Source organism: Balaenoptera acutorostrata, chromosome 1 (assembly GCF_949987535.1).
Source record: "Balaenoptera acutorostrata chromosome 1, mBalAcu1.1, whole genome shotgun sequence".
Taxonomy (NCBI): Eukaryota; Metazoa; Chordata; class Mammalia; order Artiodactyla; family Balaenopteridae; genus Balaenoptera; species Balaenoptera acutorostrata.
Window position 1 is genome coordinate 97,117,938 of NC_080064.1, and position 26,408 is coordinate 97,144,345.

At 44.4% G+C, this 26,408-nt stretch overlaps 1 protein-coding gene across 1 annotated transcript; it reads left to right on the forward strand.

The window, feature by feature from the left end:
* The first annotated feature begins 448 nt into the window (after nt 1-448).
* Nucleotides 449-16,847, forward strand: GSTM4 (glutathione S-transferase mu 4). Its single transcript, XM_007169454.2, has 8 exons — nt 449-569; nt 789-864; nt 1,297-1,361; nt 1,661-1,742; nt 1,841-1,941; nt 2,681-2,776; nt 2,864-2,974; nt 16,338-16,847. The coding sequence occupies exons 1-8, from the start codon at nt 534-536 to the stop codon at nt 16,452-16,454; spliced, it is 684 nt and encodes a 227-aa protein (XP_007169516.1). The 5' UTR covers nt 449-533; the 3' UTR covers nt 16,455-16,847.
* The last annotated feature ends 9,561 nt before the right edge of the window (nt 16,848-26,408 follow it).

Below are 26,408 nucleotides of genomic sequence, written 5' to 3' on the forward strand. Positions count from 1 at the left end.
TTGGAGTCCTGAGCTTCCTGTGCTAGTGGCTCGTTTAAAGTTTCGATTTGAGGGGCACCACTCATTGGACTTAACTTGTCAGTCAGAGCCTCCCAGAGCCCGGGGGAACTCAGCAGCCCAGGAGCAAGCCTGAGCGATTCCTGGGAGGGCAGGGGAGGTGGAAGATTCGTGCTCTTGTTGTGATTCAGGCTTGTTCCCCGAGCGCACTGCCAACTCCCCCGATTTAGCTGAGATCTGACTGGGGACGGGAACCAGGCTGCCCTCAGCGTCCTGGCGCCCAGAGCTCGGCTCCCGAGTCCCCGCGGCTGGACGGGGACACGGACTATTTCCACTGCTCTGGGTGCAGATACCGCGCTGAGGACCCCGGGCGTCCCGGGTCGCAGGAGGCCTCGGAGATTGGGTAGTAGTTGGGGGCGGGGCGGAGAGACGCGAGGGGCGTGGCCTCACTCAGGCCACACCCAGGCTTGATCCAGGCACCCGGATGAACTTCCACAGCGGTGCGAAGAGAGTACCCCGATCCACGAACCCTGACCATGGCAATGACCCTGGGTTACTGGGACATCCGCGGGGTGAGCGGGGGTCCACCAGGGCGGGCGGGGAAATGCTGCGCAGCTGGGGACCGGTTCGCCAGAAACTTCGTTTGTGGGGATCGCTGCAGCCCAGCCCCTTCCCTCCGCCTCTCCTTCCCAGGTCGGGGAGAGGGTTGGGAGTGTGGGAGGGGACCCGGAGCACAGAAAGTCGCGCGGTTAAACCTCATGTCTGTCCTTTGTCCCGGCCATCTCTCCCAGCTGGCTCACGCCATCCGCCTGCTCCTGGAGTACACAGACTCAAACTATGAGGAGAAGAAGTACCCGATGGGGGACGGTAATAGCATCCTTGTCATGGCCTGGCTTCTGCTCAACTCATGCTGATTTGGTACCAAGCAACCCATGTCCTGGCCCCTGTTATTTCTATCTGCTGCCCTCCAGCAGCTGGAGAGAGGTCTAACCCTACCCGAACTCTTTGAGGGTCTAGCTGGCCTCCAAGGCAGGCCATGAGAGCCGATAGCCGGGCCCCTGTATCAGCCATTGGCACGGGCTCCCTTTACTGCTTGCACTAACCCTTTGTAAGCCTTACTCATGTGGGTTCCAGAGCCGTCTAATTGTGCTTTCCCCCAAAACTCCATGCGAGATTTAGAGGTTCAGATTCCAGATCCACCTGTTCAGGGGCTCTTGTCTCTGACTCCTTGGTAGGTCCCCCAGGAAGGAGGGTTGGACTCCGGGGGTGGTTTGTTTCACTGCATCTTCTTTACCACAGCTCCCAGCTATGACAGAAGCCAGTGGCTGCATGAAAAATCCAAGCTGGGCCTGGACTTCCCCAATGTAGGTGCAGGGTCTGGGGTGCTCTGGGGGAAAGTGGACGGTGTCCCTGTCCATCTCCTTACCCAGCTTAGAGGTTTCAGGATCCGGTGCCTCTGCTCAGCCTCTCAGCTTCCTGGTTCTCTTCACTGCCTTTCCATAATGCTGTATGTCCCAGCTCATCCCTTCATTTTACAGTATATTATTTAGTGTCTACCATGGGCCAGGCTCTGTGAGTGCCAGGTTTCATCTCTGCCCTTGCTCAAGGGAGTGGGTGCAGGGGAGCCTGATGGCCCAACCGACCTGGCCTGTTGTTCTTCCAGCTGCCCTACTTAATTGATGGGGCTCACAAGCTCACCCAGAGCAACGCCATCCTTCGCTACATTGCTCGCAAGCACAACATGTGTGAGTGGAGCTGTGGGCGGGGGAGGGGCACAGGTGGCCATGCCCTGGGCTTGTCTGGGGTGGGATCCTGAGGGTGAGTCCCTGTTGTGTGGCCACAGGTGGGGAGACAGAGGAAGAGAAGATTCGCGTGGACGTACTGGAGAACCAGGTTATGGATGTCCGCTTGTGCATGGCCATGATCTGCTACAGCTCTGACTTTGTGAGTCCCCTCCCACTGGGCTGGACAGGGTTTGAAATGCTGGTCTGGGTCGCGTCTACACTGGTCTTTGGCCTTTGAACTCCCTGGAGCTACTGATCAACCAAGACATTCCCTTGGAAACTCTGACTTAGTTCCCACCAATCTTAGGATAGAGTCCAGACACCCTTGGGTGGAAATTCAGTTCCTAGACAGGGTATTTTCCTCGTTAGCCCAGCACCTCCTCCTCGGCATCTCATGCATAAACGCATGTGCCCAGTAGGCAGCCTGGGGTCAGAATTTGTTCCTCTCCCTCCTTCCTTTCAGCCTCTCAGATTCTCCTCATCTGTTCAGAGACTGCATCGGCATTCACACCCTTTCTGTCACCCACGCTGGAACTTAGGACTTCTTTCCTGAGTCATTTGAGTGTTGATCTTCCTGAGGTCTGAGGCCCGAGCTCTGCCAGGTCTCACAGCACTGCTGGTCTGACCCATGGCAGGTGTTTGGAGCTGAGCGGTGACAGGTTCAGGCACAGTGTGGTTTTGCCCTTTGCCTTCCCATCTCCTCTCACAGATGGGAGGTGGTACCTGGTAGGAGTCTAATGAACACAAGTGGGTTAAATTGCAGCCTGGGCACCGACCCGGGTGTAGTCAGGGGACATGGCGGCTCACTTGGCAGCTGGGATCAGGCACAGCCCTGGGAGGCCTGGTCTCTGCCCAGGGGGTCTCTATCTGTGGGCAGTGACAGCTGTTTTGTGCCTCAGGAGAAACTAAAGCCTGATTACTTGAAGGAGATCCCTAAAACGATGAAGCTCTTCTCAGATTTTCTGGGGAAGAGGCCCTGGTTTGCAGGGGACAAGGTAAGGGGAACGGCTTTGGGGGATGGAGAGCTGTCATTTTTCCCACGTTCAGAGTTTGGTGCCCATTCATGCTTTGCCTTTCTGCAGCTCACCTATGTGGATTTCCTGGCTTACGACATCCTTGACATACACCGCATATTTGAGCCCAAGTGCCTGGATGAATTCCCAAACCTGAAAGACTTCATTTCCCGTTTTGAGGTGATTCTCCTGATCCCTCTAGTACTTATATCTCTCTTCTCTTCCCCCTCTTCGCTGATGCTTTCCTAGTTGGAACCCAAATGAAGAATAACATTTAATGAGGACTTGGTTTATGCCAGAATCTCTGCTCAGCATCTAACATATATTGTGTCAAATTTAATCTTTATAACATTCCTCCGTGGTAAAAGAATTATCCTCTCCATTTTACAGATAAGGAATTAAGCTGAAAGGATAAGTAATTTCTGAAGGTCACAGAGCCAGTACAGGCTGTGCTGGGCTCCCAGTCAGAGCATCTGGCTTCTATGGGCAGCAGTCAGTGGCTTTCCCTTTCCTGTATGGAAAAGAAAGCTCAGGTCCTTTTCTTGTCTGGGTTCACAGCTCTGGAAAGTGTGGAGGAAGCAGAACCTTCAGGAGTTTGCCTGCAGCTGGCATTAGTAGAGTTGAGACACAGTAGGACTGATATCAAGTACTAAAAACACAGACAATATCTTCTCTGGATCTCCAGAGGGGTCTGCACAAGTGAGTCGCCGCCAGTTGTACTGAGATTCTCAGGACTGTAGTTGGTGCTGGGATTTGAGTACATACATAGGTGTCCTTTGGAAGGATTTTATCTCGACACCTCTTAGAGTGGGCACTTTCCTTCCCTCGTCTTCCTTCCTTCTTCCTTCCAGTTACCCAAGATTCCGATCTCAGAGGCGGGATAGTACATTTATTTTTAGTAACATTCACTGATCTAACCCTCTCCTCTGTATGAGGCACTGTGTCAGGCACAGTGGGGATGAAGAAGTAACACAGTCCTGGCGCCCACCCTCTGGGGCTCGGTGCAGCTGGAGGACTACAGGGACCCCGCGCTGTGTGGTGTGCGTGGAACCACTTGGTGCTGGAGGAGCACATCCTGACCTCACCTCCCAGCTCATCATCAGTCACCCTCAGTCAACCAGTGGGAGAGCAACAAAGTCTGCTTTATGTCAGATTTGGGAATTTGAAGCTCTAATCCAATAGGTTTTTCAGACTACAGTCTGTTTGCTATTCCCACCCTCACTCCCAACCCGGCCCCATCATCAAATCTGCTTTCTTAGCTAGTTCTCATCAGCTCTGGTTCTGGTCCAGGCTTATTGGCCTTGAGAATATTGCAAGAGCTGGGATGACTGCCCGGCAGGGAGGATGGGGACAGATGTGGGCTGCAGTGTGTGGCCTGTTGGGGCCTGGGCTGTTGGGTACAGGCAGCCCCAGGATCTTTGAATCCTTGGAACTTATTGGGCACTGTCTGTCTTGGGACGACTGTGCACAGATACACCTGAGTGTCTCACTGCCTAGTTGGCTGCAGCAGTACTGAGGATGTGGTAGGTTGGGGCCCAGTGAGACTGGGCTCAAGTCCCAGGCCAGGCGGGTGGACTCTGTCCTTTAAGTGGAATAATTAGAGTCTGGCTTGGCCTGGCCTTGTGCTCCACACCCTCGTACTGATCTCGGGTGGCCTCGGCCTGCAGCGGCTTGAAGCAGGATTTTGGTTCCTAGCCAGAGACTGAGGTCGGGTCACGGCGGTAAGAGCACCAAATCCTAGCCACTAGAACAGTGGTCAGTGACGAGGCCCTGGCCCTTTGGCTTTGCAGACAAGAATTCCCACGAAGATGGAAAGTAGTGAAACAAGTAAAGTGTTTATTAGGAGAAAAAAAAGTACAGTACGTGTGGATAGACACCAGGTGGGCTCAGAGAGAGAGTCACGCCCTCGTGGTAGTTTGAATCACTTTTGTGGGGCATTTCTTCCAGGTTTCCTTTGACCAGTCATCTTGCTTTGCCTGGTTTTGAGTCTGTACTTGATGTATCTCAGGGTCCTCCCCTATGTGCTTGTACATCTCTTAGCCAAGATGGATTCTAGAGAAGAGGCCTATGGGTAGTTGACATCACTTACTATGAGGTGGCGCCCCCCTCGCTTTTTGACCTCCAGGGAGCCTTTCTGCGCATTTGTAGTCAGGGAGGTCTCCTTGACTTCGAGAGTGAGGAATATGTGGTCTTTTATCTCTTATCTGGGCAGGGCCCAGCCTCCTCCGTCATCCTGCTCTTATAGAGTTTCTCCAATTATGGAGTTTTTGTCCACAGGGGACAAACTTCAGCTGTTTGGCCTGGGACCCATCTATCTCCTGCCTCAAATCCCCCCCCTGAGAGACATGAACCCCAAGAAATCTCTATTGGGAGGATGAAGGGCAAAGGTCTGTCTTCTGTAGCTTCTTCAGGCTGGCAAGGGGCTCACAGACCCTACCTAGTTGGGGTCACGGAGCTCTTGCCCTGACTCATTAAGGGACCTGGGGTGACATCTGCTGTTATTCCAGCAGGATCTGTTCCAAGGAGTGTCTGGAATCTCCGCATCACCGTCATCTTGTCTGGGAAACCGTTGTGTCCTTAGAAAGAACAAGCCAGGCTTCTTAATCTTAAGTAGATTTTTATTTATTTATCTTTGGCTGCGTTGGGTCTTTGTTGCTGCTCATGGGCTTTCTCTAGTTGTGGTGAGCAGGGGCTACTCTTCGTTGCGGTGTGCGGGCTTCTCATTGCGGTGGCTTCTCTTGTTGTGGAGCACGGGCTCTAGGCACACGGGCTTCAGTAGTTGTGGCACATGAGGTTAGTTGCTTCATGGCATGTGGGATCTTCCTGGACCAGGAATTGAACCTGTGTCCCCTACATTGGCAGGTGGATTCTTTTTTTTTAACATCTTTATTGGAGTATAATTGCTTTACAATGGTGTGTTAGTTTCTGCTTTATAACAAAGTGAATCAGTTATACATATATATATGTCCCCATATCGCTTCCCTCTTGCATCTCCCTCCCTCCCACCCACCCTATCCCACCCCTCTAGGTGGTCACAAAGCACCGAGCTGATCTCCCTGTGCTATGTGGCTGCTTCCCACTAGCTATCTATTTTACGTTTGGTAGTGTATATATGTCCATGCCACTCTCTCACTTTGTCCCAGCTTACCCTTCCCCCTCCCCGTATCCTCAAGTCCATTCTCTAGTAGGTCTGCATCTTTATTCCCGTCTTGCCCCTAGGTTCTTCATGACCATTTTTTTTTAGATTCCATATATATGTGTTAGCATACGGTATTTGTTTTTCTCTTTCTGACTTACTTCACTCTGAATGACAGTCTCTAGGTCCAACCACCTTACTACAGATAACTCAGTTTCGTTCCTTTTTGTGGCTGAGTAATATTCCATTGTATATATGTGCCACATCTTCTTTATCTATTCATCTGTTGATGGACACTTAGGTTGCTTCCATGGCATCAATTTACATTCCCACGAACAGTGCAAGAAGGTTCCCTTTTCTCCACACCCTCTCCAGCATTTACTGTTTGCAGATTTTTTGATGATGGCCATTGTGACCGGTGTGAGATGATATCTCATTGTAGTTTTGATTTGCATTTCTCTAATGATTAATGATTTTGAGCATTCTTTCATGTGTTTGTTGGCAATCTGTATATCTTTTTTGGAGAAATGTCTATTTAGGTCTTCTGCCCATTTTTGGACTGGGTTGTTTGTTTTTTTGATATTGAGCTGCATGAGCTGCTTGTAAATTTTGGAGATTAATCCTTTGTTTAATCAGTTGCTTCATTTGCAAATTAATCAGTTGCTTCATTTGCAAATATTTTCTACCATTCTGAGGGTTGTCTTTTCATCTTGTTTATGGTTTCCTTTCCCGTGCAAAAGCTTTTAAGTTTCATTAGGTCCCATTTGTTTATTTTTGTTTTTATTTCCATTTCTCTAGGAGGTGGGTCAAAAAGGATCTTGCTGTGATTTATGTCATAGAGTGTTCTGCCTATGTTTTCCTCTAAGAGTTTGATGGTGTCTGGCCTTACATTTAGGTCTTTAATCCATTTTGAGTTTATTTTTGTGTATGGTGTTAGGGAGTGTTCTAATTTCATTCTTTTACATGTAGCTGTCCAGTTTTCCCAGCACCACTTATTGAAGAGGCTGTCTTTTCTCCACTGTATATTCTTGCCTCCTTTATCATAGATAAGGTGACCATATGTGTGTGGGTTTATCTCTGGGCTTTCTATCCTGTTCCATTGATCTATATTTCTGTTTCTGTGCCAGTACAATACTGCCTTGATTACTGTAGCTTTGTAGTATATTCTGAAGTCAGGGAGCCTGATTCCTCCAGCTCCGTTTTTCTTCCTCAAGATTGCTTTGGCTATTCGGGGTCTTTTGTGTTTCCATACAAATTGTGCAATTTTTTGTTCTAGTTCTGTGAAAAATGCCAGTGGTAGTTTGACAGGGATTGCATTGAATCTGTAGATTGCTTTGGGTAGTATAGTCATTTTCACAATGTTGATTCTTCCAATCCAAGAAGATGGTATATCTCTCCATCTATTTATATCATCTTTAATTTCTTTCATCAGCGTCTTATAATTTTCTGCATACAGGTCTTTTGTCTCCTTAGGTAGGTTTATTCCTAGATATTTTATTCTTTTTGTTGCAATGGTAAATGGGAGTGTTTTCTTAATTTCACTTTCAGATTTTTCATCATTAGTGTATAGGAATGCAAGAGATTTCTGTGCATTAATTTTGTATCCTGCTACTTTACCAAATTCATTGATTAGCTCTAGTAGTTTTCTGGTAGCATCTTTAGGATTCGCTATATATAGTATCATGTCATCTGCAAACAGTGACAGCTTTACTTCTTCTTTTCCAATTTGGATTCCTTTTATTTCTTTTTCTTCTCTGATTGCTGTGGCTAAAACTTCCAAAACTATGTTGAATAATAGTGGTGAGAGTGGACAACCTTGTCTTGTTCCTGATCTTAGAGGAAATGGTTTCAGTTTTTCACCATTGAGGATGTGTTGGCAGGTGGATTCTTAACCACTGTGCCACCAGGGAAGTCCCCAAATTCAAGTTTTGCACCAGCTTACTTTTAAAATTCATTTACTCAGTTAAATTTATTTTAAGCTTAGTCAATCCTGACCATGCTCAAAACTCTTTTCTTGGGGTCCACTTTCCACAAATCTTTTTATCAGTTTCTGTATCCATTACTTTATTTTTCCATCTAGAAACAGCCACCTGTAAGTCAGACCTACTTCTTTTTCCCTTAATAAAATGCAATTCCATTCCTCATACCTTCTTTACTAAAAACACACATCCTACTTTCTTTAAGCATCCATGAACTGTCCTTTATATCAGCACTCTGTAGATTGGTAAACATAAATCCAAATAATAATTTCTTGAAAAATGTGCTTTCTTACAGAAAATATCTCAGTGTGGCACCAAACATATTTATTAATAGTTCTAGACCTTTTGTTTCTCTGTAAAAGGAAGCCAGTGTCCAGTAATTAATGTTTCAGTATCTTATTTTATTCCTAAAAAGTTCACCTGAAGCTCTTATCTCATTTGAATTTTTTTCCTTAAAAGTTTCTTCACATTGAGTTACTTTCCTTGCTGACAAATTTACAATGGATATAACAAGATTTTATTTAGCTTATATTAAACCTAGATGCAATAAAAGTGTTATACTTAATGTTGATGACTCTAAAGACATGTCTATATTAATTAGATCAACAAACTTAAACATTAATACCAGGTATTAATTTAATACTGAATATTTCCCAGTTCATGTGAACCTGAAATTCATTTAGCTTAATTTCTCTTGTATTTAGAATTGCCTGATGTAAGCGCTTACTTTTCTTTAAGCCCATTAAATAGAGCTCATTTACAAATTAACCTCAGCAATATTATCCAAAGACAAAGACATACACTGAGACATACATATATCCAGACTGACACAACGAGAGATCTAACTTCATTTTCTAAACTTAGTCATGAATTAGATATCACAATGTAAAACTCACTAGTTTATAAATAACAGTTGGAATAAGAAAAATTTTAAAAGGCTTCATTCCAGTTTTTTTTAGCTTCAGGAACTAGAGATGGTCTAGATAAGATAAGTGTTCCTGAGAGCCCTGGTCTCAAGGCACAGGGAGAGGAAATCAAGTTCTCCTAGTAGGACTTATTCCTCAGTGTCAGAATTCTGAAAAAAAGTAACAAGCTAGCTTTCTCTAATTGCACATGAAAAAAGAACCAGTTTTGGGATAAAAAAAAAAAAAGTTTTTTTCTTAACCAGTTTTCTCCAAAGTCTAAAGAATATTGTGGCCACACTGTCAAAAATCATCTTTCTTTTTCCTTGGTCATAGTTTCATAGCTAAAATTTAGACCAATTTAATGCTCAGATTGGCCTGGATAACAGGGGCAGACTGGCTGATAAAATGTTGTTCCAGCAGGGATTGACCCTCCAGGGAGGTGGGGTCTTAGTTTGATCAGAAGAATCTGAAGGAGTAAGGGAACTTGCAGGAGTGGGGGAAGCTTGGTTTCCCCCCTGAGAGTTGGAAGAAGTTAGAAGGGATCGTTTAGAATGTCAGGAGAGTTTTCCTCAGTCCATTTCCCCATACTATGGCAGTAAAGGTCTAATTGTAAGAGACCCATTTTCAGGCCATTTTTTCCATTCCCCTACTTAAATAAAGGCCAGGCAATGTTACAGCAGGACCTAAGCTTTCCTTTCTCAGCTCGTCTGGCTTAACTGCACTCCTAGAAATGAAATCTGGCATCCTGGAAACATTACTAGGAGGTACCTGAAGGAGATTCAGAGCGTCCTCTGAATTTCCTTCAAATCCTGTGCTTGGTGGGATTTTGAGTGTCCTCTACTCTCCCACTGATCCCTGACCAGACATCTCTGGTCTACCCAGTCCCTCGAGTGAGGGGTTCCTTGAACCACTGCTGGTGCATTGCCAGGGTTCTCCTTGAGCATCGCAGTCTGCTTGAAGGTGGCCAGCCCAATAGGCTGTCTGTTGCAGTGTATGGACTGCCAACTCCTGGAGTGAAGGGGGGGCTCTGGAGGAATTGGAGTTGGTCGCAATGGAAAATGCCATGGGGGTCAGGACCTGAGGGCCTGAGGGGTGGGACTTGAAAAGAAAGTGAAGCAGAGAGCAAGAGAAAGAGGGCAAGAGTGAAAGTCAGAGGCCTCAAGCCGCAGCTGGGCAAAGCCCGCAATTTACCTTAAATTCCCTGGTTTCGGCACCAAATATGATCTCAGGTGGCCTCAGCCTGCAGCAGCTTGAAGCAGGGTCTTGGTTCCCGGCCAGAGACTGAGGTCGGGTCGCGGCGGTGAGAGCACCAAATCCTAGCTACTAGAACAGTGGTCAGTGACGAGGCCCTGGCCCTTTGGCTTTGCGGAAAAGAATTCCCATGAAGATGGAAAGTAGTGAAACAAGTAAAGTGTCTATTAGGAGAAAAAAAAAAGAGTACAGTATGTGTGGATAGACACCGGGTGGGCTCAGAGAGAGAGTCACGCCCTTGTGGTAGTTTGAATCACTTTTATGGGGCATTTCTTCCAGGTTTCCTTTGACCAGTCATCTTGCTTTGCCTGGTTCTGAGTCCATATTTGGTATATCTCAGGGTCCTCCCCTATGTGCTTGCACATCTCTTAGCCAAGATGGATTCTAGCGAAGAGGCCTATGGGTAGTTGACATCATTTACTATGAGGTGGCGCCCCCTCCCTTTTTGACCTCCAGGGAGGCTTTCTGTGCATGTGTAGTCGGGGAGGTCTCCTTGACTTCGAGAATGAGGAATATGTGGTCTTTTGTCTCTTATCTGGGCAGGGCCCAGCCTCCTCCGTCATCCTGCTTTTATGGAGTTTCTGCTATTATGGAGTTTCTGCTATTATGGAGTTTCTGTCCACAGGGGACGAACTTCAGCTGTTTGGCCTGGGTCCCATCTATCTCCTGCCTCACTATCACCTTTCATCCAGGTTTTGCTGAGTGAGATCTGGTTTCTTCTGCAAGTTGCTTGGGCACTTTCTGAGCCCCTTTGTTTTGCTAGGCGTCCATCCCTCTGTGGGCAAACCCTGGGAACCTAGAAGTCTTTTCTGAAAAAGAGAATGTTTTTGCAGAATGAGAAGAACAAGTACTCCTATAACAAGATGTTGACTGGAAAAAAGAACCCTCACAACTTAAGAGCAGTGAGTTTCAGTTTTATTTGGGGACCTTACTGAGGACTGTAGCCCGGGAGACAGACTCTCAGAGAGCTCGGAGGAACTGCTCTCAAGACGTAAGGTAGGAGACAGTAGGTATATGAAGTTTTGGCTGGGAAGTACATGTAGTCAAGCATGCATCTTGGTAAAAGATTAGTGCTAATTATCGAAAACAATTATCTCAAGTTAATGATTTTAGTGCTTTTCTATGTGTAGGAAGATGCATGAATCTGGGGTGACTGAAATTCTTTGTTCGATATGCATCCTAACTCTCTAAGGTCCCCCATATCCAAAATACAGAATGTTTCATCCTGGTTTTCTCCATCCTGAATTCCCCTCAGGGCACACTGTCAGTGGGTGACTGCAGTGGGTTGCAGCTTACTCCTTTCTAAAACCGATAATGAGGGAGACTCTTTAGGCTTTTTACTATTCGTGGAAAAGACTTAAGATTTACATTCATTCTTGACAAATCCTTAAAAGAGGCTGTGAATTAGATTTTGGGTGAAGGAGCCTTTCTAACCATTTGAATTTAAAAAGGCCTCTTTTCCTTTATTTTTTCCCTTTGGTTTCAGGTTCTACCTTATTAAGTTAATCAGGTTCAGTCTCATGTCATTGTGGGCTGTATTTACATTTCTGAAATGTGGGGATTTGCAAGACAAACACAGTTGCTTTTATTTTTTTATTTTTAAAAAATATTTATTTATTTATTTATTTATTTGGTTGCACCAGGTCTTAGTTGTGGCAGGTGGGCTCCTTAGTTGCGGCTCATGGGCTCCTTAGTTGTGGCATGCGAACTCTTAGTTGCAGCATGCATGTGGGATCTAATTCCCTGACTAGGGATTGAACCTGGACCCCCTGCATTGGGAGCTTGGAGTCTTAACCACTACACCACCAGGGAAGTCCCCACAGTTGCTTTTAATTCCCCAAAGAACTGGGCTGCCACCTAAGTGATATCAAAAGATTGATTTGCCCAACTACATTTTCTTTAATTTGTTTTTTTATATCAGAAGGAAAATTTCCAACTAAACTGGAAATCAAAAGCTTTCCATATTCTAGAACTTTAGGAATCAGTGTATCATGCCTTCAAATGTTTGCAGAAGGTCCTCTTTCTGAGTGCACAAGTCAAACTCAGACCAATTAACCCTAGGGACAAACAAAACAAAACAAACAAACAAAACCCCCAAACCAAACTCCATTATTGCTTTTGTTAGCCCCTGAATATTAGACCCCAGCTTTTACCTCATACTCTGTGGACTCATGTAACCCTATTGGTTTCCTTTATCATGTTTAATCAACATTGCCTGAGAGACAGATTATATGCCCTGTCTTATACCAGGCAGGGGAGCATTCCCCAGCGAGACATATTGTACATCCCCACAATATATGAGGTAAAAGAGATGAACCATCTTACATAAAGCCTGTTCAAATACACCAGTTTTTTGGGACTTCCCTGGTGGGGCAGTGGTTAAGAATCCGCTTGCCAATGCAGGGGACACGGGTTCGAGCCTTGGTCTGGGAAGATCCCACAGGTAGTGGAGCTGCTAAGCCCATGCGCCGCAACTACTGAGCCTGTGCTCTAGAGCCCATGCTCTGCAACAAGAGAAGCCACCACAATGAGAAGCCCGCGCACTGCAACGAAGAGTAGCCCCCACTCACTGCAACTAGAGAAAGGTCGAGCGCAGCAACAAGGACCCAATGCAGCCATAAATAAATAAATAAATAAATAAATAAATATATTAAAAAAACACAAATACACCAATTTTTAATAAACTTTCTTCTCAATTCTATCAACTCTTATACCTTTAACCGTAGCCCTCATTAGGACCCTATTAACCAGTCTTGGTCTTATAAGGAGTCCCAGAAACTTTCCTTTTTATTCCCTGGCCATTTTACCCATTTCTGTATAAAAGGCTTTGGGGTCTCCAGTGAGGGGTTGAGCCAAGGGACCCAGGGCTTTTTGTCAATCTTTAACTTGATTGATTGGCATGTTGCCCCGCGCAATTGCTGGTCAAGTATCTGAGTGTAATTTTTTTTACCTCCTTGCCTTTAAAATTTTTCTAAACTGGGGTAAATAGAGTGGACTTGTTTGGGGCCCTTTAACATTAGGAGGACCAATAAGGGGTCTTTTTGGCCTCTCCAAAACATCTTTTTTGGTAGTGTTGTATCAAAACCTTTGTTTTAATGCTGTCAAAGTCTGTTTCATTTATCCCATCTCTTAATAACCATCTAAAGATTTCCATCCTATAAACTAAGGGAGTTCTTAAGGTTAGCCATTATATTTCTTTGTATCCACCTTCTAGTTTGGTGTTTCCATAGGTACCAATAAAACAACTGTTTACAATGAGAGGTCTCTAAAAATTTACCAATTTAGAAGTTTTTCCAATTTAAAGGATCCATTGTTAGGATTCTTAGTTGTGATTCAAACCAATAAGATGCAAGAGGCATCCCCAAAAGGGAGTGCAAAGGATGCAGCCTTCACAAGAACCAGAAAGTTTACTCCCAAATATAATCTAAGAAAGTAAAGGCCTTTGTTGTATAGGGACACAAGGAAGGTTGAGACAACAAAGGCTCTTTATGGACTGGGACCCCTTATGACACATTTCCCTAAAGCTGGCATAGCTGAACAAGAAGACTGCCTGGAATCCCAGTCTATGCAACTTTCTGCCAAATGTACTCCATATGTGTACCTTCTCAATTGCAGAGACTAAGCTACCAAAACACAGTAGGAGATGCCTAAGATCAGGTAGAACATTTATATCTCAAAAGCATGGGGAGATGACGCAAGTTCCTCCTAGAAGGGCATTTGTTTCCTTAAGGTCAGAATTTTGAAAAAAAAAGTTTTAAAAACTTTTTGGCCAACATAATCACAATTTTACCAAGGCTTTTGAATTATTGTTGCTTTCTGTGGGGAATCAATTTTGGTGTTATAAAAACGAAGTTGAGGGCTTCCCTGGTGGCGCAGTGGTTGAGAATCTGCCTGCTAATGCAGGGGACGCGGGTTCGAGCCCTGGTCTGGGAAGATCCCACATGCCGCGGAGCAACTGGGCCCGTGAGCCACAACTACTGAGCCTGCACGTCTGGAGCCTGTGCTCCGCAACAAGAGAGGCCGCGATAGTGAGAGGCCCGCGCACCGCGATGAAGAGTGGCCCCTACTTGCCACAACTAGAGAAAGCCCTAGCACAGAAACGAAGACCCAACATAGCAATCAATCAATCAATCAATCAATCAATAACATCTTAAAAAAAAAAAAACGAAGTTGAGAGAGAGACGAATAGCATGAAGGAGGGCATTGCAGTGGACACTTAGAGGAACAGGGAGGAGCAACGGAGAGCAGGTCCAGCTTCAGGGGCCTTTTAAAAATTCTGATATAATTTCAAGCCATTTTTTGTTGCTTTCCTGCAAGAAGTTACTTTCTCATTTCCTCTTTTAGAAGCTTCTAAATACCAATCGAAATGAGCATTCCATTCAGTCTGTTTGATCTTATAGCCCGCTTTCTCTAGCTGTGTACACCCAAAAAACCCAGTATTGGAATGTCCAAAGAACCCCATTTTGGCCATTTTTAGGATGAGACTTCCTTTGGTATAGTTTCCCCAATTAAGTATTTGCAAGTATAAGCTCCATATGTAATGCACCTAAACCTGGCTGTGGTGTTAGTCGTAGGTTAGCAATCTGTCACCCTTCTTTCTTTTGTTTAGAAAGCTTTGTTTCCCATTTCAGAGTCTGTTTGTCAGGATAAGTTACTATTGATAACTGTATGGTGGGCCAGTGTGCTATTTGTGAGCTTAACTCTCCTAGTTGTCACCCTAGAGTCATTTCAGGTCTTTTACACGTCTCAGTTTCTCCCTCTGACAGTCTAAAGCCTCGATGGGCACTGGGAACACTGGATGGCCAAATCTTTTTGTGTGTCCCAGGGTGGGCCACTTTCTGTAAATTAAAGAATGGGTTTCCCTATGGGACTGCTGTGTGGTATGAAGGACTGGCCTCCACCACTCCTGCAAGTTTCTCAGTTGCCTGAGAAAGCCATACCTGGCCAGGAAGAGCTCTGTCCCTTATCTTTGGAGTTAAGAGTTCTTATATGGTATCTACACTATATTCCAACCAACTCTGTTAAAGTAGTCAATACAAGGAAAGATGCCAACCAGCCCCTTATCGACTCACCCAGCCTGAACTTTCCCAGTGTCTCTTGACTGGGTACTTTCTCAGTATCTCTGAACTGAGAAGTCAGGTACCTTTTTCATCCACCACTGAATGAAACTCAGGATTGTCAACCAAGATGGTAAAACTGAGATCAGGAGAGACTCACCCAAATTCGTATGGACATGTAGAGAGGTGGACCGGCACAAGGGGCCTTGCTGGTACCAAGGCTCCAGATCCTTGTCAAGTTCTGGTGAGGGGAAGAAGTCTCCTCTGGGCCCCTTTGTGGTCGCCAAAACTGTCCACTGGAAAGTAAAACCCACACAACGTAAGAGCAGTGAGTTTCCCTTTTTTGGGGGAACTTACTGAGGACTGTATTCCAGGAGACAGCCTCTCAGATAGCTCTGAGGAACTGCTCTCAAGAAGTAGGGGAGGAGGTTTGGGAAATAGGAATAATCAACTCTAAAAGTCTTAGTAAAATATCACTGCTAATCACCAAAAAACAGGTACCTCAAGTTAGTGATTTTAGTGCTTTTCTGTGTATGGAAAGATGCATAAATCTGATGTGATTGGAATTTTTTCCTTAGTTATGCATCTTAACTATCTAGGGGCCATGTATCCAAAACACAGAATGTTTCATCTTGTTTTTTTCCATCCTGAATACCCCTCCAGGCACACTGTTGGTGGACAACTGCCCTGAGTGGTGACTTTTAGCTCTTTGTATAAGTGGATGATGAATGAACCTCCTTGTTCTTTTTGTTTTCAGCTGCGAGGAAGGGAGTGCAGCAGAAAGAGCTCAGAAGGGAAAGCGAGAGCGAGCCAGGCTGCATTCTAGACATATTACCTATAAGCTGTGTGAGCAGGAGGGAGGTGCTTATCTTCTGTGTGCCTCAGTTTCCCTTCTGATAAATGGTGACAGTAGAACCTATCTTGTCAGGTAGTCATGTAGAGATTCTAAACCTATATTATCATCTCTAGTGGATATACAGCACCTTATACAGTGTAGAGTCTCCATATGTGGTAAGTCTTATTAAGAAATCAAATGAATTACGGGAAATTGGAAGAGTCAACTTTCCAGAGCTGAGCATCCCAAAAGACTGTCTTTTGCCCCAACATTTGACCCCACATGGAAGGGCTGTACCAGGGTACCAAACCTGGGGAGAGCTGCATGAGCCCCAGTGGGGCAGCAGACCTGAGGCCTGGCCTTCTTTTTCCCACCCTCAGGGCTTGAAGAAGATCTCTGCCTACATGAAGTCCAGTCGCTTCCTCCCAGGCCCTCTGTTTCTAAAGACTGCTGTGTGGGGCAACAAGTACTGCCCTGTAACCAGGAGACGGGAGTGAGGAGCCATTGCCCTAGAGACCAGGTGGACCTCCCTGTGCACAGAACCATCTGTCTTTTTCTTTCTCCTTCTTTTCACTCTAGATGCCGTCTTGGCCCCCTTTATCTCCCTCCCAACCCCTTTTTCATCCATCCTTTATTCAGTTCCCCACTTTTCTTCAGCAAAGTTCCTCCCCACCCCACATTATCCCTCCTGCACTAAAGCCAACCAGATTATCCTTCCCTTCCATGGTTGCTTCTGCTCTGAGGAGCCCAACCAGACCCCTGGCCCATAGGGCTCTGCTCTGAGCTCCCAGCACTGTCCTGAAGATCAGAATTGGCCTGGTGTACAGGCCCTGCTTCCCAGTGTGGTTCCTGCCCAGCCCTGTCTGATCCCCAGTAAAGCCTTAATGATACCTGCTGTGTCTTGTCTTATTCCCTCCTGGCTTCCTGGAGTCACGACTGACTGTTGGGTGTGTGGGGGTGTCCATTTTTCCTTCTGTTGTCCACTGCAGAGGCTCCGTGGATGGGCATGCATGTGTGTGTGTGGCGGCGGGTTGGGGACAGGTGGGATTATACTATTGCTTGCTCCTTTCTATCGCTACTTCATGTACCTCTGTTCCTTAGCATGGGGTCTCTACAGAAGGGGGGCCCTTCTGTGCCTGGTTCCCTCCTTAATTCAGCATTCATGGGATGCCTCCTGTCAGCTTGTGGTACTCTGTGTCATGGTTCAGGGGGGTCTTGGGTGCTGGGGAAGGGGTTTGAGTAGTCTACTGATAGTGTGGGATCCTGGTGGCCTACCTTCTGTCACCCTTTCCTGGAGGCTTTCCCTGCTTTAGATACCCTTCATCTGTGTTCTTATAACATATCTCAATAAAACATACCCCCACTGTATTATAATTGTTGTTTTACTTGTTTTGCTCTCCAACTCAACCATAAAGTCATTGAGGAGAGAATCCATGTCTTATTTGACTTTATACTTCTTATATCTATCATACTGCCTGGCACACAATAAATATTTAATGAAATTTGGAAATTTGAAAGAATTATCTCTAGTTAAAGCCCTGGCAAACTCTACAGCCGTTATATGGATTTAGAGCCTTGGATATAGTTATCTCAGCCACCTGAGATAAAGAATAAATTTCAGAAGATTTAAAATCCACAGGTCTGGAGGAAAGCCATTAGCTCTCTCTAACTTAAGCATTTAGTAGGCTGTAGCTGCCCCTTGGATATCTTGATCTGAAATGGGCAGGCCTAGTGGGCTGGGTCAAGTGTAGCCACTCTGTGCAGTCAGGAGGTCGTGTAGCCATTTTATGTTAGGATACCTGCAAAGTGTAGGACTCTTTAGAATACCATCTTATTAGCAGGTTCCTCAAACAGTGGCTGGATAGTGGAGTTGGGCCTCTTAAGGCACGGCCTCAAGCTCAAAACAGGGAGTAGCTTTAGAGAAGTATCCTGTTGAACATTTGTCCAGATGACCATTTCTTGCAGTTATTACATAAACAGCAGTAAAAATAATGTTAAAGGTCTTTAAGAATTAAATGATTAAAGATAAAAGTGGTATGCTAAAAAAAAAGTCCAGTAAAGGAGAGCAGCCAAGATAGTGGAGTAGTAAGACTCTGAGTTCACCCTCTCTCATGAGCACACCAAAATCACAACTCTCTGCAGAAGAACCATCAATCAAAAAGACTGAGACCTACCAGAAAAGATGTTCTATAACTAAAAGACACAGAGAAGGAACCACAATAAGACGGGTAAGAGGGGAGGACTCCCGATATAATGAAATCCCATACCCCCTATGTGGATGACCCTTTTTTTTTTCTACAATACAATTTTATTGGAATATGGAATGTAAACAGATGTTTTCAAACAAACAGTCTAACCTTATACAAATGTATGGCATTATTAAATAGTTAATAAAGATCCTAAAATGTGATGTAGTGGTAGACACCTTGAGCTCTAGCTCACCTGGCTGAGGTGTGTGAGGTCCCCAGAGCTGTGGCATGGCTCTGTAGCTGGGGTCAGGGAACTGCTTGCAAACCATGAGTGAGAGTTCTGAGCCCTGCATCAGGCTCCCCAGTCTAGGGGTTCAGCACTGGGAAGATGAGCTCCCAGAGCATCTGGCTTTGAAGGCCAGTGGGGATTAACTGAAGGGGGAAAGAGATTTCACTCTTAAAGGGTGCACATGAACTGGAGGGACCCCCTGAAATGCTGGCCTCAGCCAACTAAAGAGTTCGGGACCTGCACTATCACAGGCACCAAGCCCTTAGACCAAAACGAGGGGCACAGTTAGGAGGTGGTCTGTGCCGTGTCAAGGGGCTGGGCTGCACTACAAGAAGTTCTTGGCTTACCCCTGGATCCTGACCATCATGTGGCTGGAGAAATTGGGCATGTGGATCAGGCAAAAGGCTGATTGGCAGCAGGTAAAGTTGCTGCTGTGATCTCCTTCTGGTTGACCGTCCCTACTCAGCAGAGACCGGAGCTGCCCTTCATCTTTCAGCCCGGCTGTCCCCTGTGTTTTCTCAACACCACAGAAAGACAAGAAAGGCCTGAGCCTGTCAGTACCAAGGAAGCTGATAAGAGGGCGAACAGAGACCTCGGTGATTTCTGAGAAACAGTGAAAGGTGACACAGGGTGTGAAAATTTCACCTGTTTTGAAAGGAATCTCAAGAAAGAAATACAGAGCAGAAGCAAGAAGAACTACAGTCCTGCAGCCTGTGGAATGGAAACCACAATCACACAAAGTTAGACAAAATGAAATGGCAGAAGAATATGTCCCAGATGAAGGAACAAGATAAAACCCCAGAAAAACAACTAAGTGAAGCAGAGATAGGCAACCTTCTGGAAAAAGAATTCAGAATAATGATAGTGAAGATGATCCAGGATCTCAGAAAAAGAATGGAGGCAAGGATCGAGAAGCTGCAAGAAATGTTTAATAAAGACCTAGAAGAATTAAAGGGTGCACACAAAATATCACACATACTGGGACCCAGAGCAAAAGCAGTAATTTGATAGGATCCTGAGCCAGACCTACCTGCTGGTCTTGCAGAGCCTCCTGGAGAGGTGGGGGGTGGCTGTGGCTTACCCTGGGGACACAGATACTAGTGGCAGACATATTTAGGAATATTCAACCAAAGTAAACACTCCTGTTGGTTGCTGCCATCTTAGCTCAGTAGTACCAAGCCCTGGCCCCCCACCAACAGCCTGTAGGCACCAGTGCTGGGATGCCTCAGTCCAAACAACTAACTAAGCAGGGGCAGTGTTCCGTCCATCAGCAGACAGGCTTCCTAAAGACTCCTGAGCCCACAGCCACCTCTAGACACTCCCCTAGACATGGCCCTGCCCAGCAGAAGGCCAAGACTCAGCTCCATCCACCAGTGGGCAGGCACCAACCCTTCCTGCCAGGAAGTCTGCACTAGCCTCTAGACCAGCTCCATCTATCAGGGGGTAGACACCAGAATCAAGAAAACTATGATCTTGCATCCTGCACACAGAGTCCACCAATAGCAGCCTATACCCTACCTTGGGACCAGCTGGGCCCTGGCCCTGCCCACTAGCCAGCCAATGCAACCTTCAGGACACCCTGGACCCCATACCCAACTGTATCAGGAACTGCTCCCACCCCCACCCCAATGATCTGAAATGAGGTCTTGAACCCCTGGGCCCTGCAGGCAGACTCCAGGAACCAGCTCTGCCTGCCAGTAGTCTGGCACTAACCCCAGGATCTGGCAACAGCCCTGGAGTCTTCAGAAACTTGGCTCTACCAACCAGTGAGACAGCACTAGCTCCTTGGCCCCCTAGGCTTCTGTAACCAGCTGCCTCATGGCCAGGCTCTGCTAAACTGCAGTTGGAGCATCTGCATAAGGCAGGACCTGGCAACAACCAAGCCTACTAGACCACCCACATAGCCTGACACAACAAAAGGACCCATGCAGCCATCTTAGGGGGAACCCCTAGAGCATATAGCTTGGATGATGAGAGAGGAGTGCACTGCTGGGATGCATAGGACATCTCCTGCAGAAGGCCACTTCTCCAAGTTTGAGAAATGTAACTAACCTACCACAAACATAAAAATACAAAGAGCAACTTAGATAAAATGAGGTGACACAGGGATATGTTACAGATGGAAGAATGAGATAAAACCTCAGAAGAACTAAGTAAAGATATCATTCTCTCCAGGAGGAGAATGGATGTACAGAGTGAGAAGTTAGAATTTGTTAACAAAGAGTTAGAAAATATAAAGGACAACCAAACAGAGATGAAGAATACCATAACTGAAATGAAAAATACACTAGAAGGAATCAATAGTAGTCTAAATGATACAGAAGAATGGATCAGTGAGCTGGAAGACAGAGTAGTGTAAATCACTGCCACTGAACACAAAAAAGAAAGAAAAGAAATGAGGACAGTTTAAGAGACCTCTGGGACAACATCAAGCACACTAATATGTGCATTATAGGGGACCCAGAAGGATAAGAGAGAGAGAGAAAGGACCTGAGAAAATATTTGAAGAGATAATAGCTGAAAACTTCCCTAACCTGGGAAAGGAAACATTCACCCAAGTCCAGGAAGCACAGGGAGTCCCATACAGGATTAAGCCAAAGACAAACACACCAAGACACACTGTAATCAAAATGACAAAAATTAAAGATAAAGAGGGAATATTAAAAGCAGCAAGAGTAAAAGTAACAGATAACATGCAAGGGAACTCCCATAAGCCTATCAGCTGATTTTTCAGCAGAAACTCTGCAGGCCAGAAGGGAGTAGAATGATATATTTAAACTGATGAAAGGGAAAAACCTACAACCAAAAATACTCTACCCAGCAAGGCTCTTGTTCAGATTTGATGGAGAAATCAAAAGCTTTAAGACAAGCAAAAGCTAAAAGAATTCAGCACCACCAAACCAGCTTTACAACAATTGTTAAAGGAAACTTCTCTAGGTGAAAAAAGGCCACAAATAGAAACATGAAAATTATGAAATGAAAAAGCTCACTGATAAAGGCAAACATACGGTAAAGGTAGGAAATCATCCATACACAAGGCTAGTAGGGAGGTTAAAGACAAAAATAATAAAATCATTTGTATCCACAATAAGCAGTTATAAGAGATACACAAAACAATTAGATGTAAAATATATGATATTGAAAACAGTAATTGTGAGGGGAGGAGAGTAAAATGCAGGGTTTTTTATACTAAACATTTATAGAAGACTTAACACCTATCTTTCTGAAACTATTCCAAAAAATTGCAGAGGAAGGAACATTTCTGAACTCTTTCTATGAGGCCACCATCACCCTGATGCCAAAACCAAAAACATCACAAAAAAAGAAAATAACAGGCTAATATCACTGATGAACATAGATGCAAAAATTCTCAATAAAATACTATCAATCTGAATCCAATAATACATTAAAAGGGTCACACACCATGAAAAAGTGGGATTTACCCCAGGGATACAAGGATATTTCAATATCTGTAAATCAATTAATGTGATACACCACATTAACAAACTGAAGGCCATATGACCATCTCGATAGATGAAGAAAAAGCTTTTGATAAAATTCAACATCCATTTATGGTAAAAATTCTCCAGAAAGTGGGCACAGAGGGAACATACCCCAACATAATAAAGGCCATATATGACAAACCCACAGCTAACATCATACTCAATGATGAAAAGCTGAAAGCATGCCTTCTAAGATCAGGAACAAGACAAGGATGCCCACTCTCACCACTTTTATTCAACATAGTTTTGGAAGTCCTAACCACAGCAATCAGACAAGAAAAAGAAATAAAAGGAATCCAAATTGGAAAGGAAGAAGTAAAACTTTCACTGTTTGCAGATTACATGATACTATACATAGAAAATCCTAAAGACGCCACCAGAAAGCTAGTAGGGCTCATCAATGAATTTGGTAAAGTTGCAGGATACAAAATTAATACACAGAAATTGCTTGCATTTCTATACACTAACAACAATCAGAAAGAGAAATTAAGGAAACAATCTCACTTACCATCACACAGAAAAGAATAAAATACCTAGGAATAAACCTGCCTAAGGAGGCAAAAGACCTGGACTCCAAAAACTATAAGACACTGATGAAAGAAACTGAAGATGACACAAATGGATGGAAAGATATGCCGTGTTCTTGGATTACAAGAATCAATACTGTTAAAATGATCATACTACCCATGGCAATCTACAGATTCAATGCAATCCCTATCAAATAATCAATGGCACATTGCACAGAACTGGAACAAAAAATTTTTAAATTGGTATGGAAACACAAAAGACCCCAAAAAGCCAAAACAATATTGAGAAAGAAGAATGGAGCTGGAGGAATCAGGCTCCCTGACTTCAGATTATACTACAAAGCTACAGTAATCAAAACAGTGTGGTACCGGCACAAAAACAGAAATACAGCTCAATGGAACAGGATAGAGAGCCCAGAAATAAACCACTTATGGTCAATTAATCTATGACAAAGGAGGCAAGAATATACAAAGGAGAAAAGACAGTCTCTTCAATAAGTGGTGCTGGGAAAACTGGACAGCTCCACGTAAAAATAAAATTAGAACATTCTCTAACACTATATATAAAAATAAACTCAAAATGGATTAAAGACATAAATACAAAACCAGATATTATAAAACTCTTAGAAGAAAACATAGGCAGAACATTTTTTGACATAAATTGCAGGGCTTCCCTGGTGGCGCAGTGGTTGAGAGTCTGCCTGCTAATGCAGGGGACACGGGTTCGAGCCCTGGTCTGGGAAGATCCCACATGCCACGGAGCAGCTGGGCCCGTGAGCCACAGCTACTGAGCTTGCGCGTCTGGAGCCTGTGCCCCGCAACGGGAGGGGCCGCGATAAGTGAAAGGCCCGCGCACCGCGATGAAGAGCGGTCCCCGCACCGCAATGAAGAGTGGCCCCCGCTTGCCGCAACTGGAGAAAGCCCTCGCACGAACCGAAGACCCAACACAGCCAAAAATAAAATAAATAAATAAATAAAGTAGCTATAAAATTAAAAAAAAAAAATGTTTAAAAAAAAAAAATTGCAGCAATACTTTTTGGATCAATCTCCTAGAGTAAAAGAAACAAAAGAAAAAATAAACAAATGGGACCTAATTAAACTTAAAAGCTTTTGCACAGCAGAGGAAACCATAAACAAAATGAAAAGACAACCTATGGGAGGGGAGAAAATATTTGCAAATGATGAGACTGACAAGGGATTAATTTCCAAAATATACAAATAACTCATACAGCTCAATATAAAAAAATAAACAACCCCATTAAAAAATGGGCAGAAGACCTAAGTAGATATTTCTCCAAAGAAGACATACAGATGGCCAATAGGCATATGAAAAAATGTTCAACATCACTAATTATTAGAGAAATGGAAATCAAAACTGCAATAAGGTATCATCTCACACCAGTCAGAATGCCCACTATCAAAAAAATCTACAAATATTAAGTGCTTGAGAGGGTGTGGAGAGAAGGAAACCCTCCTACACTGTTGTTGTGAATGTAAATTGGTGCAGCCTCTATGGAGAACAGTATGCAGGTTCCTTACAAAACTAAAAATAGAGCTACCATATGATCCAGCAATCCCACTCCTGGGCATATATCCAGAAAAGATGAAAGCTCTAATTCAAAAAGATACATGCACCCCAATATTCATAGCAGCACTATTTACAACAGCCAAGATATGAAAGCAACTTAAATGTCCACCAACAGATGAATGGATAAAGAAGATGTGACACACACACACACACACACACACACACACACACACACAGTGGAATATTACTGAGCCATAAAATAGGAAATAATGTCATTTTCAGCAACATGGATGGACCTAGAGATTATCATACTAAGTGAAGTAAGACAGGGAAAGATAAATACCACATATCACTTATATGTGGAATCTAAAAAATGATACAAACGAACTTATTTACAAAAGAGAAACAGACACGCAGGCATAGAAAACAAACTTATGGTTACCAAAGGGGTAAGGGTGGGGGCAGGGAGGGATAAATTAGGGAGTTTGGGATTAACAGATACACACTACGTATATAAAATAGATAAACAACAAGGACCTACTGTATAGCACAGGGAACTATATTCAATATCTTTTTATAACCTATAATGGAAAAGAATTGAAAAAAAAGAATGTGTGTTTGTGTATAATTGAATCACTTTGCTGAACACCTGAAACTAACAAAACACCGTAAATCAACTATACTTCAAGTTTAAAAAAAGACATGAGAGAGCGGGAAAAAAATGCCCCGATCAAAAATAAATCTGACATGAAGAAAAAAAAGTCTAGTAGAGCTAAAAGTTAATGAAACTGGTAAGATAAGTCAGTAAATGTTTTTGGCTTTGCGGGTCATATGCGACAATTGGTCCCCTTAGCAGCCATAGACAATACATAAATGAATGGATGGAGCTGTATTCCAATAGAACTTCAAAAACAGGTGGCCTTAGTTTCCTGACTCATGATTTAGAAGCTCAAGTTAAAAGGGCATAGCTACATTAAAGCTTAAATCTTAGATTTGAAATGTAAAAGGTGATTATCAAGGAAAAAAGGAGCAAAATAACTCAATCCTTAAAAAAGAGGGAATATGTGATAATGAAGTCAGTTGCAAATGAAGTTTTTCTAATCATTGTGGTCAAAATTATAAAAGGTAAAGACATACATTTTAAAGCCTGGGGTAGAAGCAGTAGAACGTATGTACTTCAAACTGAGGCAACCAAAAAAGATGAATTTTCTTGTGGTTGGGATCTGGCAGAGTTCTCAAGACTTGGGATTCTTTGGCACCTCATGGCAGTGCTCCTACACCATTCAATGTGCACCTTTCCCTCTAGAATGAGAAAACAAGACACATTCTGAGAACATGGCTGCCTGCATTGGGGTCTCCTGCATTGACCTGTAATTACCTGCTGTTAATTACAAGTTCCATGCCTAGTATTCCTCCATTATCATTGTATCAGCAGAGAAAGATGAAGCTGATAGAGACCCCAAGCCAGCAGCCTACAGAAAATGGAAGTTTAGTCTTCCTTCATGTCCCATGGGGAATAGTCCAGGCTGTTGAGGCAGTTTTGCTCCATGAAGTTATTCAGGAACTCAGGCTCCTTCCATCCTGTGGCTCTGCCATTCGTAAGGCTGCTTCCTCATTTCCTTGGTTGCAGCTATATCATGAGTATGGGAAAGAAAATAGAGCAAACTCAAGGAAGCAACTTCCCATTATACAAGTGAGGCAGAAGTTGCAAACATCACAGCTGATCACATTCCATTTGTGATCAGTTGTGTGGCTTTACCTAGTCACAAGGGTAGACACATATTTCAACAGAAGAATAGATTTGGTGGACAGTTGCAGTCTCTCCCACACTCAGGAGAGTGAGGATTAAAGGTTAAACTCAAGACAAGGAGAAACCTTGGGTTTAAGCTAGTGGTTTCAAGCAGGTAGGATAGAGACTAAGGTACTAAAGATAAGATGTTTATCCTCAGATAGACCTAAGGGGAGTGGCATATCCTTTAGTGTTCCTTGTTGCTGAAACAGGAAAATAATTTTTTAGAGGTATCAGGTAGCTCACTGAATCCCTGGGAGGGCCAAGGAGTTGGCATTGGAAGCTGGGTAGCTAGGAAGTGTGCCTAACCACAAGTGGGACTGTCCTAGAGACAACCCCACAGCCATTGCTGGGCACAGACACTGGGGCTCCTAACCCTGTCATGTGGCACTGGAGGCGAATGTGTCACTACTGTCGCCTCCAAAATCCTGATCCCTCCACCACTACCCGTGCCAGATAAATTCTCAGGGCCTGCCTCTTTGGAACTGAGGTCCCGTACCACCGTGTGCAGTTAACAGAGCCTGGGTCACAGGCCCATGCCTCAGCCACAAGGGAGGCTGGAAGAGCAAGTGAATTAGTTAGGGTTAAGTTCTCCTGTATATAACTAAATAATAACAGTGGCTTAA